The sequence below is a fragment of the Gymnoscopelus braueri genome (genome assembly GCF_963280865.1).
Source record: "Gymnoscopelus braueri genome assembly, chromosome: 9".
Classification (NCBI taxonomy): domain Eukaryota; kingdom Metazoa; phylum Chordata; class Actinopteri; order Myctophiformes; family Myctophidae; genus Gymnoscopelus; species Gymnoscopelus braueri.
Genome location: NC_137610.1, coordinates 4,063,917 through 4,083,480, shown reverse-complemented (window position 1 = coordinate 4,083,480; position 19,564 = coordinate 4,063,917). Strand labels below are relative to the sequence as shown.

The 19,564-nt window shown below is 43.6% G+C and overlaps 1 protein-coding gene across 4 annotated transcripts; it reads right to left on the bottom strand.

Moving 5' to 3' along the window:
- Positions 1-406: 406 nt before the first annotated feature.
- On the bottom strand, positions 407-9,840 carry LOC308091854 (uncharacterized protein). Of its 4 annotated transcripts, XM_080437593.1 has the most exons (10): positions 9,621-9,839; positions 8,235-8,268; positions 7,476-7,879; positions 7,012-7,138; positions 6,423-6,470; positions 6,181-6,277; positions 5,922-6,050; positions 5,522-5,617; positions 5,120-5,316; positions 407-1,162 (listed from the first exon to the last, which is right to left on the bottom strand). In XM_080437593.1, the coding sequence occupies exons 6-10, from the start codon at positions 6,257-6,259 to the stop codon at positions 1,133-1,135; spliced, it is 531 nt and encodes a 176-aa protein (XP_080293719.1). In that variant the 5' UTR covers positions 6,260-6,277; positions 6,423-6,470; positions 7,012-7,138; positions 7,476-7,879; positions 8,235-8,268; positions 9,621-9,839; the 3' UTR covers positions 407-1,132. The 4 variants fall into 4 exon arrangements, with proteins under 4 accessions (XP_080293719.1, XP_080293716.1, XP_080293717.1 ...); XM_080437590.1 differs by lacking the exon at positions 407-1,162 and having other exon boundaries at positions 4,860-5,316; positions 9,621-9,840; XM_080437591.1 differs by lacking the exons at positions 407-1,162; positions 8,235-8,268 and having other exon boundaries at positions 4,860-5,316; positions 9,621-9,840.
- Positions 9,841-19,564: the final 9,724 nt, after the last annotated feature.

Below are 19,564 nucleotides of genomic sequence, written 5' to 3'. Positions count from 1 at the left end.
ATTTTAGTTGATTTTATGTTGAATCAACGTTATGACTCAATATTGATTCAACCATCATCTAAATGGTAATCTGCATGCACATTTTAGTTGATTTAATGTTGAATCAACATTAGGAATCAACATTGATTCAACCATCATCTAAATGGTAATCTGCATGCACATTTTAGTTGATTTTATGTTGAATCAACATCAGGAATCGAACACTGATTTAATTTATTAATTGGATTATACTGAATCATATTAGGAATCAATATTGATCCTGATCATCCAACAACCTAATGGTAATCTGCATGTACATTTTAAATTATGTATGCTGATATACTGTAAGGCTACATCTTGTTCAAAATTACCTTACATTTCCCAAAATGTGAAAATATAAAAATAAAGACAGACAATATGATTTGAATCTTCACATTTATTGAACCAAGGCATTTAGACCTGCGTTGAACTGCTTTAACCATTGTTTTTATGCTTTAACAGATGAAATATAGAACATATACAAGATTGTAGATCTGCTATTTATGAAAGAAATCGTGAAAATGTCTGCAAGCATTTGGATATTTTGACCCGATTCTGTGAATGTCTTCTAAATGATAGATCTGCTATTTTTGAAAAATCGTAAACATTTGTTCAAATCTTTGAATATATATTTTTCAAAGGAAACTTTTGTAACTGAAATCTGTTTCTGGGGGTCCCTGGAAAGATATTTTTCTAGGTGGGGGTCTGCGTCCAAATACATGTGATTTTGGGGGTCCTTGACATGGAAAAATTTGAGAACCACAGATTTGGAAGAAGTATTTAGAAGACAGAATCGGGGACAAAATATTCATTTTCACGATTTTTTTTGAGTTGTTTTTTATAAAAAGAAAAGAAAAAAAGGTCCAAGTTCAAACGCAAAACGCTGTCCCGGTCTAGATGGGTTAAAGAAAAGAAAAAATGGTTGAAGTTCAAACGCAAAACGCTGTCCCGGTTGTAATGGGTTAATCCCTTCAGGGAGGGAGGGAACCTGCAGAGGTGCCACCTGCATCCAGATCCGGTCCCTGCTGCTCCAGAGCATTCCTCGGGATGCCTCCCTGACGGCCAGGCGCAAACTGCAGCCAAGACTTGACCGTCTTTTCATAGTTCAACTGGGTTAATTTTCGGTCCGATCGTTGAGCAGCAGCTGAAAGATAAGATAACAAGAAAGCACATGGGATTTAAACACTCAATTTTGTATACATATAAAACACAAAGACACTTAATCTGCAGCAGCCAGTGCGGGTTGGCTAAAAGACTGGACTGGAATTTGAAATGAGCATCTAAAGCATTGCATACACTTTCACCAGCACCTGACTCCAACCTAAACTTTTTTTAAATATTAATTTAGGAAATTGTGCTCAACTAGTCAACAGGAGATTCTGGTTAAATCAGTCTAAATGCACACATCCGAGTTGAAATCTGAGTTGAAATCTGATTTGAAACCACCTCCAGAGGTGGTTCGAAATCAGATTTAACTCGCACATACAGCACAATAGGCAGGTCGCACTCTGGAGCCCTGTGCCTGCCACAGTCTGTGTAGACAGAGTTTACAGCTGATCAACTGGTTATGAGGGGAGGGGAGGGGCCCTTGGCAGCCTCCTTGCTCTCTGCAAATTTTACTTGGAGGCTATTTATTCCGAATGTATCATATTTTTAAGTTTAATTGTTATAGCACGCCCGTCCCCCGAAATAAAAGCCCTAAAAACACAACACAGTAAGACAGACATGTGTATACATTGTCACAAGATACCCCAAGATATATATCTATACAGGCATGCAAACAGCCCGAGGTGAAAAAGGTGACAACATGTTGTTTTCTTTCGGGTCAGGTGTCACACAATTGCCCTATTTGGTCTCTAGGTGGTCTCTAGGTGGTCTCTGGGTGGTCTATGGGTGGTATACGGGTGGTCTATGGGTGGTATACGGGTGGTATACGGGTGGTCTATGGGTGGTCTCTAGGTGGTCTATGGGTGGTATATGGGTGGTATACGGGTGGTCTATGGGTGGTATACGGGTGGTATATGGGTGGTCTATGGGTGGTCTCTAGGTGGTCTATGGGTGGTATATGGGTGGTATATGGGTGGTCTATGGGTGGTCTATGGGTGGTCTCTAGGTGGTCTATGGGTGGTATACGGGTGGTCTACGGGTGGTCTATGGGTGGTCTCTAGGTGGTCTATGGGTGGTCTCTAGGTGGTATACAGGTGGACTCTAGGTGGTCTCTAGGTGGACTCTAGGTGGTATACAGGTGGTCTCTAGGTGGTATACGGGTGGACTATAGGTGGTCTCTAGGTGGTATACGGGTGGACTATAGGTGGTCTCTAGGTGGTCTCGAGGTGGTCTATGGGTGGTATACGGGTGGTCTATAGGTGGTATACAGGTGGACTATAGGCGGTATACGGGTGGTCTATAGTTGGTATACAGGTGGTCTATAGGTGGTATACAGGTGGTCTATAGGTGGTATACAGGTGGTATACAGGTGGTCTATAGGTGGTATACAGGTGGTCTCTAGGTGGTATACAGGTGGTATACAGGTGGTCTATAGGTGGTATACAGGTGGTCTCTAGGTGGTCTATGGGTGGTCTCTAGGTGGTATACGGGTGGTATACAGGTGGTCTATAGGTGGACTCTAGGTGGTCTCTAGGTGGACTCTAGGTGGACTCTAGGTGGACTCTAGGTGGTCTCTAGGTGGTCTACAGGTGGTATACGGGTGGTATACGGGTGGTCTATGGGTGGTATACAGGTGGTCTCTAGGTGGTCTATGGGTGGTCTCTAGGTGGTATACAGGTGGTATACGGGTGGTATACAGGTGGTCTATAGGTGGACTCTAGGTGGTCTCTAGGTGGACTCTAGGTGGTCTCTAGGTGGTCTACAGGTGGTCTCTAGGTGGTATACGGGTGGTATACGGGTGGTATACAGGTGGTCTATAGGTGGTATACAGGTGGTCTATAGGTGGTCTACAGGTGGTCTCTAGGTGGTATACAGGTGGTCTATAGGTGGTATACAGGTGGTCTATAGGTGGTATACAGGTGGTCTATAGGTGGTATACAGGTGGTCTCTAGGTGGTATACAGGTGGTATACAGGTGGTCTATAGGTGGTATACAGGTGGTCTACAGGTGGTATACAGGTGGTCTCTAGGTGGTATACGGGTGGTCTATAGGTGGTATACAGGTGGTCTATAGGTGGTCTATGGGTGGTATACGGGTGGTATACAGGTGGACTATAGGTGGTCTCTAGGTGGTCTCTAGGTGGTATACGGGTGGACTATAGGTGGTCTCTAGGTGGTATACAGGTGGTCTCTAGGTGGTATACGGGTGGACTATAGGTGGTCTCTAGGTGGTATACGGGTGGACTATAGGTGGTCTCTAGGTGGTATACAGGTGGTCTCTAGGTGGTATACGGGTGGACTATAGGTGGTCTCTAGGTGGTATACGGGTGGACTATAGGTGGTATACGGGTGGTCTATAGGTGGTATACGGGTGGACTATAGGTGGTCTCTAGGTGGTATACGGGTGGTATACAGGTGGTCTATAGGTGGTATACAGGTGGACTATAGGTGGTATACGGGTGGTATACAGGTGGTCTACAGGTGGTCTATAGGTGGTCTATGGGTGGTATACGGGTGGTATACAGGTGGACTATAGGTGGTCTCTAGGTGGTATACAGGTGGTCTATAGGTGGTCTATGGGTGGTATACAGGTGGTATACAGGTGGTATACAGGTGGACTATAGGTGGTCTCTAGGTGGTATACAGGTGGTCTACAGGTGGTCTCTAGGTGGTCTCTAGGTGGTATACGGGTGGTCTATAGGTGGTATACAGGTGGTATACGGGTGGTATACAGGTGGTGGTATACAGGTGGTCTAGAGGTGGTATACAGGTGGTCTATAGGTGGTCTACGGGTGGTATACAGGTGGTCTATAGGTGGTCTATAGGTGGTCTATGGGTGGTATACAGGTGGTATACGGGTGGTATACAGGTGGTGGTATACAGGTGGTCTAGAGGTGGTATACAGGTGGTCTATAGGTGGTCTATAGGTGGTCTATGGGTGGTCTACGGGTGGTATACAGGTGGTCTATAGGTGGTCTACGGGTGGTATACGGGTGGTATACGGGTGGTATACAGGTGGTATATAGGTGGTCTATGGGTGGTATACAGGTGGTCTACAGGTGGTCTACAGTGGTATACAGGTGGTCTACAGGTGGTATACAGGTGGTCTACAGGTGGTCTACAGGTGGTATACAGGTGGTCTCTAGGTGGTCTCTAGGTGGTCTCTAGGTGGTCTCTAGGTGGTCTCTAGGTGGTATACGGGTGGTCTATGGGTGGTATACAGGTGGTCTCTAGGTGGTCTATGGGTGGTCTCTAGGTGGTATACAGGTGGTATACGGGTGGTATACAGGTGGTCTAGAGGTGGACTCTAGGTGGACTCTAGGTGGACTCAGCATTTATAGGATGCCAGGTCAACAATGACCTGGTATCTGTCCTTTGCATAATCCTGCAAGGTCATCAAGGCTAGGAGGGCAAGTGCTACGGGCTGAGGTGGAGTCTGAAGAGGTGAGTCTATGGGTGGTATACAGGTGGTATACAGGTGGTCTCTAGGTGGTCTCTAGGTGGTCTCTAGGTGGTCTCTAGGTGGTATACGGGTGGACTATAGGTGGTCTCTAGGTGGTCTATGGGTGGTATACGGGTGGTCTATAGGTGGTATACAGGTGGTATACGGGTGGTATACAGGTGGTCTCTAGGTGGTATACGGGTGGACTATAGGTGGTCTCTAGGTGGTCTATGGGTGGTATACGGGTGGTCTATAGGTGGTATACAGGTGGACTATAGGTGGTATACAGGTGGTATACAGGTGGTCTATAGGTGGTCTATGGGTGGTATACAGGTGGTATACACAGGCATGCAAACAGCCCGAGGTGAAAAAGGTGACAACATGTTGTTTTCTTTCGGGTCAGGTGTCACACAATTGCCCTATTTGAGTTCAAAAAGGTGACTGTAGCTGAAAAGTGACACTTTTGCATGTCTGTCTATAAGTGGTTACCAACTCCACTGACTGGCCATCTATAACACTACTCTGAGGAACTAGTGGTGTGACAAATACTTACTGAACAGTGCCTCTTCGCCTCATCCAGTTTGTTCTTCCCCTCTGGGATGACACCATGCTTTCCGTATACGACGGCATTGCGGCACTCCTCATGGGTGAAGAACACCTCGAACAAGGCGTGGAATAGCCTCTTGCAGTCCTTCCTGGCACGCTGGTGTATGGCTGCCAGCTGCACAGATGAAATCATCTGTCCACAGCCTGTGAATAGAGAGCGAGCAATTAACAAACTGCATTTTAAGACATCAGCTACATTGACCCCTTTCTGCGCTCAGTGCACCATGAAAACAGACAACTGTGACCTTCTGAAAACTTCACTATCTAGTTGCAGCTCACAACACGGATCACTCGCTACCAAGAACGTCAGGTTCAGTGTGAAATGTATGGCAAACGTATACATCCATACCTGGATATAGCTCCTGCTGCCCGAGACTGGACACTCCAGACTCTAGGTCACCGACCAGGGTGATAAAGCCCTTCAGTGCGTCTAGTTTCTCAGAGCCTAGAACAAAGACAAAAAAATCTGAGTCTACTGAGTGTATTTGTAAAACAATAAGATTGAGTACTGTTCTACAAAGCTCTACAGTATATTCTGATAGCAGTCATTGATGAGTATTTGTTCAGTAGCAGGGGTCGATCTCCCCAGCTCTTCAGTAAACAGAAAACAGTTTTATTTTGGGATACCAATGTTTTCCAGTCATGTCAGAGAACTCACAAAAGAGGTACAGGATAAAGTAAAGTTTCAAGTGAGACAAAGAAATTAGCAGACAACTGAAAACTGCAACATTACAGGCAATAAAACGTACTGATACTGGAGAGCACAGTGGTTATCCTCCTCAACTGGAGCTGGAGCTTCTCCACCTCAGACCGACAAGAGTCGCAAGGCTGCCACCCTTGACCCTCTGGTATGCTCTGGTCAGATGGATTTGGTTGACCTAGAAAGATTGAAAGCACGTCAAAAACTGTAAAGAAAAGTTTTTAAAAAAAAAGCAAAACTCATCTATGAATCCTGAATTTGAAGGACAACAGTGCCAAGTCTGCTGACACTTAGCTGAGGAACCACACCTTCTACTGGAGCATCACTGGACGGAGATGGAGGTTGCAGTACACTGGGTGTTTCTTGGTTCCACTGATCCAAGTCCATATATGTAGCTGCATACGGCTGTGCAGAAAAGACAAAAGGCCCTTAATTGTACTTGGTCAAAAATCATCAAAACTATAGGCTACTATACAAGCTCATAGCGCAGCACCGAGTGCTGTGCTAAGAGCTTGTAGGTCTACATGGGTTAAATCTAAAGAAAACATACCTCATCAACAGGTCGGCAGGCCTGTGTAGAAGAGGCTGGAGGGTATGGCTGTAAATCGGGGTAGAAGGTATCACAAGGTTGCAGAGACATAGAAAAGTAACCTTAGTTTGTAGTCTGTCAAAGATCTTTAAAAAATAGCTATGCCTTTATGCAATGCATTGTGGATTTTAGATAGACCAATCAAAAGTAATGTGGAATGTAATACAAGTCACAAATAAATTCAATTTATATTCAATTATAACCTTAGCAATACAAAAATCAAAATGAGTGCAATAAATCAATGGTTATTATAACCGTAACAATCAAAATTAAAGTGTCTGCATTAAATTGATGGTTATTCAAAGCTAAACAATCAAAGTGCCTGCATTAATCCAGTGGTTATTCTAATCTTAACAATCACTAACTCCATCAGTTTTTGAGAGATTGTATTTTGGGTTTTAGGGATTTATGTCCAAGTGAGAGAAGAACTCTTTGAATAAAATCAAAGGTGTTCTTCATTGATTTGGGGTACTCCAAATTCAGTGCGTAAATCAGTCCAAACAGTAGGCAGATGGCATGTGGGAGACTTTGAAGGTCATCACTGTTGTACCTTCCAAGACGATGCATGATAGTGAAGAGTCCAAGTGCAGTGAGTGAGGAGAAGCCGGGCTGTCTTCAGGAACCACGGTCAGGATCCCAATGGAGAGGTGGGACATGTCTGGAAGGTCATCGGTGTCCTAACAACCACAACCACAATTACATGTCAAATGTCGCCTTTTTATATGGTAGAAAACACAATACACACCCACTAAGGGGAAGTAAAATTCTGGAATGACTATATTCAATAGAAAGAACAGACTGTAAATACTGTACACGCATAAATAATTAACAGATCAATTAATGATTTAAGTACATCTAGACAGCTGTAAACATTCTGTCTGCTTGAAAGTAGAGTTGTTATCCCAAGATCTATTATGACCAGATAGTGTATCACGTTGTTAAACATAGCCATGTCCTGAACTAAACAGTTGTCATGTTGGCACCATTTTCAAATAGTATAGCAAACTTATTTACCAAGAGTATCAGTGAAGTGTTGATGTTGTTTGAAGAGAAACAGTCTAACATTGATGTGTTAGACTGCAGACTAGCAAGGCAAGGTGGAGGGAACAGTGGAAAGCAGCAGAACCATCTAGGCTTCACAACTACATCGAGGATCCCACAGATGTCCCTGGCCAGCACCTGCCCCGTAAGCAGTGGACAACCCTCAACCGCCTGAGGACAAGCGTGGGACGCTTCGGTGAAGCAATGCAACAGTGGGGCCTCTCGGACAGTGCCCACTGTGAACCTGGAGACCCCCTAAAGACTGTGGAACACATCATGACCAGCTGCCCGAAACACCGCCCACCACATGGCGACCTAGGCCTGATGAACCTGGATGACGAGACGCTGGACTGGCTTGCTGCAACGGAGCTGAGGATCTGATGACATACGCAAGAAGAAGAAGATTGATGTGTTAGACTTTAATTAATTAGTTATAGGAAATATTAGTAGATCCCCTCATAAAGACAAGTGAAGGTGTACAGATACCTGTGTCTATAGATAAATGACATTTGTTTTATCATTTAGTTTTTGAAAGCATAGTGGGAGAATGCCATTAAATGCAATCAGATACAAGTTTTAATTATCATGAATAGGGCAGTCTATGGAGGGATGACTTTGTATCTTAGAAACTTAACAGTGGAGGTACAGCTGATAAGGAGAAAGTGGAGCAGGATTAGTCACACATTCAGGAGAAACAAAACAGCAATAATTAAACATTAACATGGAACGCACCAGGCAAACGGAGCAGAGGAAGACCCAAAAACACCTGGAGAAGGAGCACAGATTTAACATAGGTTACTGCATCCAAATAGCTCTAATGAGGTGAATGCCAGTGTAACACTTTTTTCTGCCCAGTGTGATGTGGTATTTCTTTACTGTTTGGTTAGGATTTATAATGGTAAATTATGTTTTTTAAATTGCGTGGTTCTGGCATGGCTTCCATGTTTAAAGCGATAGTGCTTAAAAGGGTAAGACCACTTTGGTAGAGGTTTGTGTTGTGTATTTACCTTGCCATGATGTAACTCCAAAGGAGGACAAGAAATCAAATATAATTGCTCCATTGATTAGAAATTGATCATTCAAAATATGCTCCTCATTGACTTACATTGTACGCTGAAACAGCTCTCAAAGTCACTATTTTAGCACATAAACAAACACAATCAAAGCTAATTCAGACAATATAGAACATCACCAAACCCAGTACTGTTTATTTTTTGAATAAAAATGTCAACTTCCTGCTGATTTTACTATTTGAAGATCCGGATCCACAGATCCAGTCGGGGTTTTCTTCTTAATAAAAATAGTAAAATCAACAGGTTGTGAGCTTGTAGATTGGCGATTTTTTTAAGCAACGCTGTTGTACGACAAAAGTATAAAATAGGGCTAAAGTACTTAATCAGACTTATTGATTTAGTCATTATAAACATCACTTGGATACAATTATATTTTAATCATGTGTAAATATGTTTCTACCAACGACTAGTTTCAAAATTTGCGAGTCAGGCCTGCCTTATAGTCATGGATCACGAGCGTCATGGATAAACTGCAAACTAGTGTTTGCACTTTCTCCATTTATAGCCCGTACATCCACATAAACGTTCAGATTCCAAATATAAAGTGCTGACCTCATGGCCACGAATGTTACAAGTATGTACGGACCCTCAGATGTACACGTATCTTCCGTATTGTTCAATAAAAAGCATTTTAATCCGATCGGTGGCCATTTTCTTAGGTTTTTCGCCATATGCTAACTGTGACCCTATCGGTTGGGAAGTGTATTGCACTCTACATACGTTATAACTCTATGAGGAAATGGCCATCGATCGGATGAAAATGCTTTTTATTAAACAATACGGAAAATACGGGTACTTCTGAGATACCATATATAATTGTAACATCCGTGGCCATGGGTTAAGCACTTTATATTTGAAATCTGAACGTTTATTTAGATGTAAGGACCGTAAAGTTGAAAGTGCAAACACCAGGTTGAAGTTTCGTCATGACTATCATATCATATATGACAGTCATGTTTCAGGGCTATACTCGGGCAAATACACGCCACGGTCATGAACTAACAAGTTGGACAACATTTTAATTCCATAAACTAATTCAATTTACCTGTTATAGTAGATTAGAAGCATGGAAACATCCATGTCTGTAAGGTTCGCTCCTCCTGAGCCGTTAGTTCGACTTCCTGCAGCTCCCCGGTCCGTCTGAGTGTGTGTTCAAAACGGATAAGCTCCGCCTCCGCCTAACCCCTTTGTAATGTTGACGCAATTTTGGGTCAGTGGTACTCAACCTGTGGATCGGGACCAGCCAGGGGTCCCCACATGATTTTTTTTTCTGGGGGGGGGGGGGGGTCCCCAGATGACAGTGAAGGGACAATTTAAGTAACCTTTTTAATAAATGAAAAAGTAAAAATATAGCAAATAAAAAGACCATTGCTGCATCAAGAGTAATCAACAAACTATACAAAAAATTTTTTGTCAAACATTGGCCAAATTCTCAAATAATATAAGAAAGAGGCAAACAGCCGATCTGCAAGTTGTGAGCTTGTAGATCGGCTGAAGTTGAAGGATAAAATTAATAATGATAATAATAACTGATATTAATGATGATGTTCACATCATGTAAAAACATTTAACATTTTTGTGCCTTTTGTTTTTTAACCTGTTGTTTTTTAACCTGAAGTGTGCTATAAATAAAATGTATTATTATTATTTTTTTATTATTATTATTAATATTATTATTACTATTATTATGTATACTTTACATTACTGAGAATGTCTGCAGGTGGCACATCTCTGTGCAGTGTCTGAGCTCTGCCGTGTAAAGGGTGAAGAGAAGGGAGGCCAGCACAGTCCCCTGGGGGACTCTTGTGCTGCAGGTCACAGTGTCAGATGTAAAGTCCCTCAACCTGACGTATTGTGGTCTGTCAGTGAGGTAGTCCATGATCCAGGACACAAGGTGTGGGCCAACATGCATGCTGTTCAGTTTGTCTTTCAGAAGGGGAAGGAGGGGGGGGGGGGCTGTATGGTGTTAAAGGCGCTTCGAAAATCAAAAAATAATATCCTCACAGCACCACTTTCCTTGTCCAGGTATGTAGTCGAAGCTATTGAGGTCTGAATTAAAATCCCTGTATAAGGTCGCAGGCACCCCAACTTTAAGCTGGTTCCCTAGGCCTAGTAGGCCTAGAGCCTAGGGAAGTTGAATCGCATTCTTATGCTTTCCTCTGGGAAACACGTCCATGTAAGACACTACAAGACCATTCAACCCTAAGACCACTCAAAATGGTCTTAGGGTTTTAGATTCTTAGGACCATAGTGAAAGTGGAGATCTTCGCCATAAAAGTGTCAAAGAAATTAGACACATATCCACGTGTTCGCATGGACAAGCTCTACAACATATCAAAAGATGGGCCCGTAATACATTATCAAGTTAAAGCATGTTGAAGTGAAGCGGTAACACTAGGCCAGGGGTTCTCAAACTTTTTCATACCACGACCCCATATAATAAGGGAAATCTTTTGGCGACCCCAGCAAACCGCCCCCAAAATATCTCGCTAGAACCACATCATTTCTTTATCCGACATAGCGGTGCAGCTGTTGGTAGTAGGCTACTGGTGGTCTCTGGTTGTCTGTAATTGTTGTCTGACGGTAACGTTACGACGCAGTCTAAGTTAAACTCCGTGCGAGGGCTACAGATGAAACCACATGGATCCGCGGTTCTTGTATTTTGTACCCTCTCGCTTACGGACTAAGTAAATCGTTTTGAAGAGCTCAGCTAAATCATCTGTGTCCTCCTGTGTTGTTGCTACGCTGTGTGCATTGTGTGCAGTGTCAGTGTCGTGTCGGGGTGTGTGTGTGTGGTGTCGGGGTGTGTGAGAGAGAGAGAGAGAGAGAGGTTTCACGTTGGTCGTGGACGCAGCCCCCCCAAATTATACATGCATGATGTGTATTGAAGCACAGCCTATCGGCCTCAGTTGATGCGCGAGACAGGACAAATACACAAACGACTGCCTGGTGTAAAATCCGAGTGAAGGACATCGTCTTTTTTTCCTTCCACTTTGGGTTGCGACCCATAGTTTGAGAATCGCTGCACTATAGGCAATTAAGAGCCTAGGTTGTAAACCGTAGGTCTGTGTGGAAGGAAACTTATATTGGGCGAATCGGACACGCACTGATCGAGAATCTGATTTCGGATTCACTCCATGGGCTCCAGAAGGCTAACCCTAACCCAAGGGCAGCTAAGGTTAGGGTTAGCGAAGGTAGGGGGAGGAGGGGAGGGGAGGCGAAGGCATCCCCCCTCCCTCACCCGTCAAAAAAAGAATAAGGCAAATGTCATAGATTCAACATTGAATCAATGTTGGTATTTCAATAATTAAATGGGAGGAGGGGGGAGGGGGAGGAGGGGGAGGAGGGGGTTGCCCCCCCTCCCCCCAACAAGAAAAAAAGAAAAGAAAACGGCAAACTGCATGGATAAAACGTTGAATCAATGTTGTCATTTCAATCATTAAATGGGGGGAGGGGGGGTGTGAGGAGGGGTGTGCCTCCCCCCCTCCCCCCATCAAGAAAAAAGAAAAGAAAAAGGCAAACAGCATAGATTCAATGCTGATTCAATGTTGGCATTTCAATCATTGAATTTGCACCATAGATTCAACGCTGATTCAATGTTGGCATTTCAATCATTGAATTTTGCACTGCAATACAACAGTGATTCAATGTTGAAAAACCATCAGTCTTCAATCGTAACCAAAAATCAACCCTAACGACTATAATTCAACGTTGAATAACCATATTTTGCTATCTGGGTTGCTATAATCACCTGCTATGCTAAACTGCCAGCAAAAGCATATACAACATTCTAAATGATTGACCTTGTCATTATTCTTCACATCAAGACATTTACAGTTAGTCTGATGGATGAGTGTTACTCCTGGTGAACAGTAAAATATTAGGTTATTCATGCTTGATGTTCTGAAAGGTTGGCTCTAGACATAAATCAATATTTCCTTATAGTGAAAGTATACTGTCAATATACCGTTTTTTTCTTGACAACTACAACATAAATCTCATTGAGAGTGGGCCCACCATTAATTATTGAAGTGATCCAGTTGCTCGGGTGGCTCAGTGGTAAAGTCCCTGCCCACCACCACGGAGGTTGTGGGGGAGGGAAGCCGGGCGGGAGGTTGAAATTGGTCATTGGAATGGACCCTTCGCTAAGCCCCACCCACTCCACTCTGTGACTGGTGGTGCGAAGTTAGTCACACCCAGGCCTGGCAGCGCCTGGCAACTCTGCTGCTTCTCACCCATTGACTTGCATGTTAAACATAATCGATCATTTCAGGAGCAAGAGCTTCAAAATCTCTTCTAAATCTAGTCAACAAGGCCTGCAGTAGGCTATGCACTGGACAAATGTGCATGACATTATTTCAATAAACTAAAAACATGGGAAATGTTAGAGGGAGTAATAGCCATGGATACATGACGGTCGACTGTCAGACCGTCATGGATGAACTTCAACCTGGTGTTTGCACTTTCACCATTTATGCCCGTACATCTACATAAACGTTCATATTTCAAATATAAAGTTCTTATCCCATGGCCACGGATGTTACATTTATGTACGGGCTCTCAGAAGTACCCGTATCATCCGTATTGTTCAATAAAAAGCATTTTAATCTGATCGGTGGCCATTTTCTCCATATGCTTTCAACTGAGCGACCCTATCGGTTGGTAGGTGTATTGCACTCTGATACATACATGAAAAAATGGCCACTGATCGGATTAAAATGCTTTTTATTGAACAATACACAATATACGGGTACTTTTGAGAGTCCCGTGCATAATTGTAACATCCGTGGCCATAGGGTAGTCTAAGCACTTTATATGTGAAATCTGAACATTTATATACTGTAGATGTATGGACCGTAAATGGAGAAAGTGCAAACACCAGATTGAAGTTGATCCATGACTGTAACAGGAGTTTTCATGTACCGCAGGGTAAAGGTCATTACACACCGGCGTTTATGCGAATATACGCAAAATTCGGACTCGTTCCGAATAATTAAAAAGACGCTTTTTCGCTTCGCTTTTTCGCTTTTTCGCTCCATGGAAGCTTGCATTGACTTTATAAGGTTTTTTAAAAAAAACGTATTATTCCCATGAAAAAATCGCCCCCGGTGTGTAAGGAGCTTAACACATTGACCGCCAGGCCCGTAGTTCGATAAATCCAACCGTAAAGCGCCGATCCCGTAGTACTACGGGCTATGGTCTTTTTAATGGTCCAGGTTAGATTACCCCCTCAGGCACATTGTCAGTTAATCTCATCCATGAAAATTACATAGAAGTTGAAAAAAAAGTGGGAAAAAAACGGGATCATACAAAACACATTATTACAAAACACTAAAACCAAGATATAAGTCAATCAGGGGGTCCGCCATCAAACCGTAAGTTTAATCCGAGCAGCAAGCGGCTGCATGTGTTCAGTGAGAGGGAAGCACCCGGGGAAAACATGCAGCACCCGGGGAAAACATGCAGCACCCGCGGAAAACGTGCACGTCACATGCTTGCGCTCGTAATGTGCACGAGCATGCTCATACACGCGCGGGGATGCACTATGCACTATGCACTACTGTGTGTGTGTGTGTGTGTGTGTGTGTGTGTGTGTGTGTGTGTGTGTGTGTGTGTGTGTGTGAGGCTGCGACACACGCAGTTAGTTTCTCCCGTGTTCGGATCGCCGTGCTCACAACCGTGTGTTGTGGATCGGCTATTTCCCCACTCGACATGAAATGTCAATTTAGGAAGTTACGCGGTACAAATAGTATATGACTTGGTTGCTTATTTCTCTCTCACAACCTGGCGTGGAATGTGTCTCACGTGACCGCTAGAGCAGAGGGTCTACAACCTGTGGGTTGGGATCTCAACGCCTCGTTGTGAGCTTGTAGATAGATATACTTTATTGTCCTTGCGGAAATTCATTTTGTACCAAGCAGCCATCAGGATACAAACAAAATCACAAAACATAACATATATACATAATACATAGACAGATCACACAATACATTGACAAACACTAAAAAGGCTACCAACAGCCCAGCCAACATGTCCACCTGGGCCCCATGTGGGGCACATGTGGGCTACTTGGGTACCAAGCGGGCATGGGCTTGAACTGGGCAATTGTAGTGGGTTCCATATAGGTTCTATATGGGCTAAGTGGGCGCGGGCTTGAACTGGGCAAGTTTGGTGGGTTCTATGTGGGTTATGTGTGGGCTAAGTGGGCATGGGTTAGAACTGGTCACCCACGTCTGGGTCCCATAAGGGTTATGTGTGGGCTAAGTGGGCATGGGTTAGAACTGGTCAAATATGTCTGGGTCTCATATGGGCTATATGTGGGCTAAGTGGGCATGGGTTAGAACTGGTCACACATGTCTGGGTCTCATATGGGCTATGTATGGGCTAAGTGGGCATGGGTTAGAACTGGTATCACAAAAGTGGGTTCCATATGGGCTATGTGTGGGCTAAGTGGGCATGGGTTAGAACTGGTCACCCATGTCTGGGTCTCATATGGGCTATGTATGGGCTAAGTGGGCATGGGTTAGAACTGGTATCACAAAAGTGGGTTCCATATGGGCTATGTGTGGGCTAAGTGGGCATGGGTTAGAACTGGCCACCCATGTCTGGGTCTCATATGGGCTATATGTGGGCTAAGTGGGCATGGGTTGGAACTGGTCACCCTTTTCTGTGTCCCATATGGGCTATGTACGGGCTAAGTGGTTATGGGTTAGAACTGGTGTAACAAAGTGTGTTCCATATGGGCTATATAAGGGCTAAGTGGGCTTGGGTTAGAACTGGTCACCCTGTACTTGGTCTCATATGGGCTTTGTACGGGCTAAGTGGGCATGGGTTAGAACTGGTCATCCATGTCTGGGTCTCATATGGGCTATATGTGGGTTAAGTGGGCATGGGTTAGAACTGGTCACCCATGTCTGGGTCCCATAAGGGCTATGTATGGGCTAAGTGGGCATGGGTTAGAACTGGTATCACAAAAGTGGGTTCCATATGGGCTATGTGTGGGCTAAGTGGGCATGGGTTAGAACTGGTTACCCATGTCTGGGTCTCATATGGGCTATGCATGGGCTAAGTGGGCATGGGTTAGAACTGGTCACCCATGTCTGGGTCTCATATGGGCTATATGTGGGCTAAGTGGGCATGGGTTGGAACTGGTCACCCTTTTCTGTGTCCCATATGGGCTATGTACGTGCTAAGTGGGCACGGGTTAGAACTGGTGTCACAAAAGTGGGTTCCATATGGGCTATATATGGGCTAAGTGGGCTTGGGTTAGAACTGATCACCCTGTACTTGGTCTCATATGGGCTTTGTACGAGCTAAGTGGGCATGGGTTAAAACTGGTCACCCATGTCTGGGTCTCATATGGGTTTCGTACGGGCTAAGTGGGCATGGATTAGAACTGGTCACCCATGTCTGGGTCCCATAAGGGCTATGTATGGGCTAAGTGGGCATGGGTTAGAACTGGTAGCACAAAAGTGTGTTCCATATGGGCTATGTGTGGGCTAAGTGGGCATGTGTTAGAACTGGTCACCCATGTCTGGGTCCCATAAGGGTTATGTGTGGGCTAAGTGGGCATGGGTTAGAACTGGTCACCAAATGTCGACTTAGAACGCGCAATAAAGCGTAATATCTCGATAACGATACGTTTTTAGAATCCGCCTTTCGGATATGTTGTAAAGCTCGTCTTCGCCTTTCTCGTACGACACTCCCACGCAGAGTCCTCTACTTTCAGGGAGCTACATAGAGTGTTAGACCTTTAGACCATAGTGAATGCAAACTTTTAAAAACAAATTTCTCGTAGGAATGTCGGATTGGGACACCAAGGGCATCCACACGTGCGCCTTAATGAGCTGTACGACATATCCAAAAGGCGGATTCCAAAAACGCATCGTTATCGAGATATAACGCGCAGAAGATAGCCCCTTGACCCCAGCTAATTAAGGAGAACCGTAAGGCTGTGTATGACAAAAGTTATATGGGCGCGTTCTGGGCAACACACTGACCCAGAATCTGGTGTTTGATTTTGAAAAATGACTTTTCCAAGCCTTTGAGACAGTTATTTATGATTATCTTGGCCCCTAGGGGTCCGTTGGATTCAGCGTCAAAAAGCAAGTGGGAATATATATATACATATATATTTTTAAAGCGATTAGAGGGTTAGAACTGGTATCACAAAAGTGGGTTCCATATGGGCTATGTACGGGCTAAGTGGGCATGGGTTAGAACTGGTCACCCATGTCTGGGTCCCATAAGGGTTATGTGTGGGCTAAGTGGGCATGGGTTAGAACTGGTCACCCATGTCTGGGTTCCATATGGGCTATGTACGGGCGAAGTGGGCATGGGTTAGGACTGGTATCACAAAAGTGGGTTCCATAAGGGCTATATATGGGCTAAGTGGGCATGGGGGTAGGTTTGTGCTACTATATTGGCATATTTATCATACCAAAATATAAGCTATGACATAGTAATACAAAAAAATATATATATGGTCACGGGTGGTACCAATTTGTAAAAATATGTGCAAGCACACCTTTTTGTATCTTTTTGACTAATAATAAAATACTGCTGTATTATATGATTCATATCCTTTCACTGCAATAACTAACAGACAAAAAGTTTTTTTGTTTTATAAGTTAGGCTATACTATATTATGTTTACAGCCAGAATAATCCTGTATCATACAAACCAAACCGTGTGTAAATCCGTTGAGAACTCAATGAGTTGTGATGCTTTTCATGGCTCAATGAGCTTGGTTTATACTTCGACGCACGACGGTATCGCGCGTCAAACATCGCCGATCTACAAACGCACAACAACTCGCCTCCACAACGCTTGTGGGCTTGTACATCGATGATCCCGTCGAGCGTGGAAGCGTAGCTCAGTCAGCATAGACATAATAAGCATAGAAAGTGAAGCTCTGCAGTTGGAATGAGCAGCAGCAGTCAGAACAGTTCTATGTGAATCGATATCTATGCGCTGAACACAGCAAACCTACGCACGCACACACGCACACACACACACACACACACACACACACACACACACACACACACACACACACACACACACACACACACACACACACACACACATACACACACACACACACACACACACACAGACAGATTACGTTTACGTCTCATCTACATAGAGGCTAGAGCTTGCCCACTTCCAACCCATGCCGGTTAGCCCACATGCAGACCATGTGGGAACCACATGGGCTTGCCCACTTCCATCCCACTCCCAGTTAGCCCATATGCAGACCATGTGGGCCCGGCATGGGCTTGCCCAGTTCAAGCCCGTGCCCAGTTAGCCCATATGCAGACCATTTGGGACCCTCATAATTTGCCCAGTTCAAGCCCATTCCCACTTGGTACCCAAGTAGCCCGCATTGAAACCATATGGGTCCCACGTGGGCGTGCTGGCTGGGGCAACTCACACAAAACTGTCATTCAAAGTCTGCTGACCCAGCGCCAAAGCCCAGACCCGTTGGGGGGTTTCCTATCCTTGGAAAGTTAAGTAGTAGTTTTAGAGTTTCTAGTAAATGTGTTTGATTATATTCTAGGTGTTCATGAATTCATGCTCGAGCTGTTTTAATTAGGACTATAGTTTATAACTGATCATTCAATGAATTGTAATACGATTTGCCTATGGTTACCTCTCGTCTTTTATTAGTGTTTTCTGCTTTAGTATAGTTAAATAAATAAAGTATCCTGTTAATGTCCATTGGAAGTTCTGCCTCCGTTATTAATGCTTACAGTAGAAATATTCTGTGGGCGGGCTCTTTACATTTCTCATACCTGAGACAAGGTTTATTACACATAATATAAACCTTAAAAAACCTTTAATAATTTTCCTGCCTATAATAAGTATAACTGCCTCTGTGTCAGTTTGGTACTGTATCAGATTGTTGGTTCCTACCTGCAGATAAATTCAATTACAAGTAACAAAAAGTTGGGTTGAAGAACAATAATTGTTTTTTTCACTACTGGCTTACATGAAAAAAATACCCAAATGGGTCCATTTGGTTTCATTAATGTCTTTTCTAAATAATGTATTCAATCAAAATACAAAATAGCTCACAATGCGGCGACGCGTTGTGAGCTTGTAGATCTGCTATTTTCATAGCAGATCTGTTTCTAACTAGTGTTGCCATGTATACTAATTATAAGCGACCTCGTTTTCTGTAAAGTTGCTTGCAAATATTGGTAGCTGCTTTTTATTTGTTATTACTATTTTGTTGTGAGCTTGTAGATCGGCTATTTCCAAATCGTCTATTTTCAAATAGCCGATGCATATAGGTTTAAAGTGCTCATATAGCCTAATAGTCGGTTAAATCTTTGGGCTTGTTTTCATTGAACTGGTTGCTTATTTCTCTCTCAAGAATCTGGCAACCGTGTCATTGTTTACACCAACGAAGAAGAAAATGCACAACAGTATTATGTTGCGCAAATATAAAGTCATTACAGCACCATAACATGGTTAATAAATTTTATTTTGGGATGTACAATACATGAAAATTACGAGAGTAATAACGCGACTTGCGTCGATAACTAATGCAGAGCGGACATTACCGCGTTTGGCTAAAAACAGTGTGTATCATTAAGACTTTTAAAGTCAACTTCAAGTCCCTGAATGCATTGCAGCCGTGCATCGTAAGCCCACGGCAGTGTTGCCATGTCTGCTTATTATAAGCGGCTTGTTTGAAGACGCGTTGTGAGCTTGTAGATCGGCTATTTTCAATATACAAAAAAATAAAAATAAAGGGAAAGCTTTGATCCCTTAATTTTATATATGTATATATAGGCCATGTGGCCTTTAGTCACCACATGACCTTATGCCAATACACAGTTTTCGGCTTGTTTTCATAGACCTGTCTGCTTATTTCTTTCGCAAAATATGGAAACACTGGCAACTACAGGAACTGACGTCACGTCAGTCATTCCCGTTTGAATTCTCAAACCGCCCGGTGGATTAACCGTACGCCAACCC

What these genes read in the sequence shown, in the direction of transcription:
- LOC308091854 (XM_080437590.1), bottom strand. Translation starts at nt 6,259, where the DNA reads ATGGACTTGGATCAGTGGAACCAAGAAACACCCAGTGTACTGCAACCT. An exon ending in CAGTGATGCTCCAGTAGAAG is followed by an intron (nt 6,051 to 6,180) that starts GTGTGGTTCCTC and finishes CAATCTTTCTAG; the next exon opens with GTCAACCAAATCCATCTGAC. An exon ending in GCAGCAGGAGCTATATCCAG is followed by an intron (nt 5,317 to 5,521) that starts GTATGGATGTAT and finishes CTCTATTCACAG; the next exon opens with GCTGTGGACAGATGATTTCA.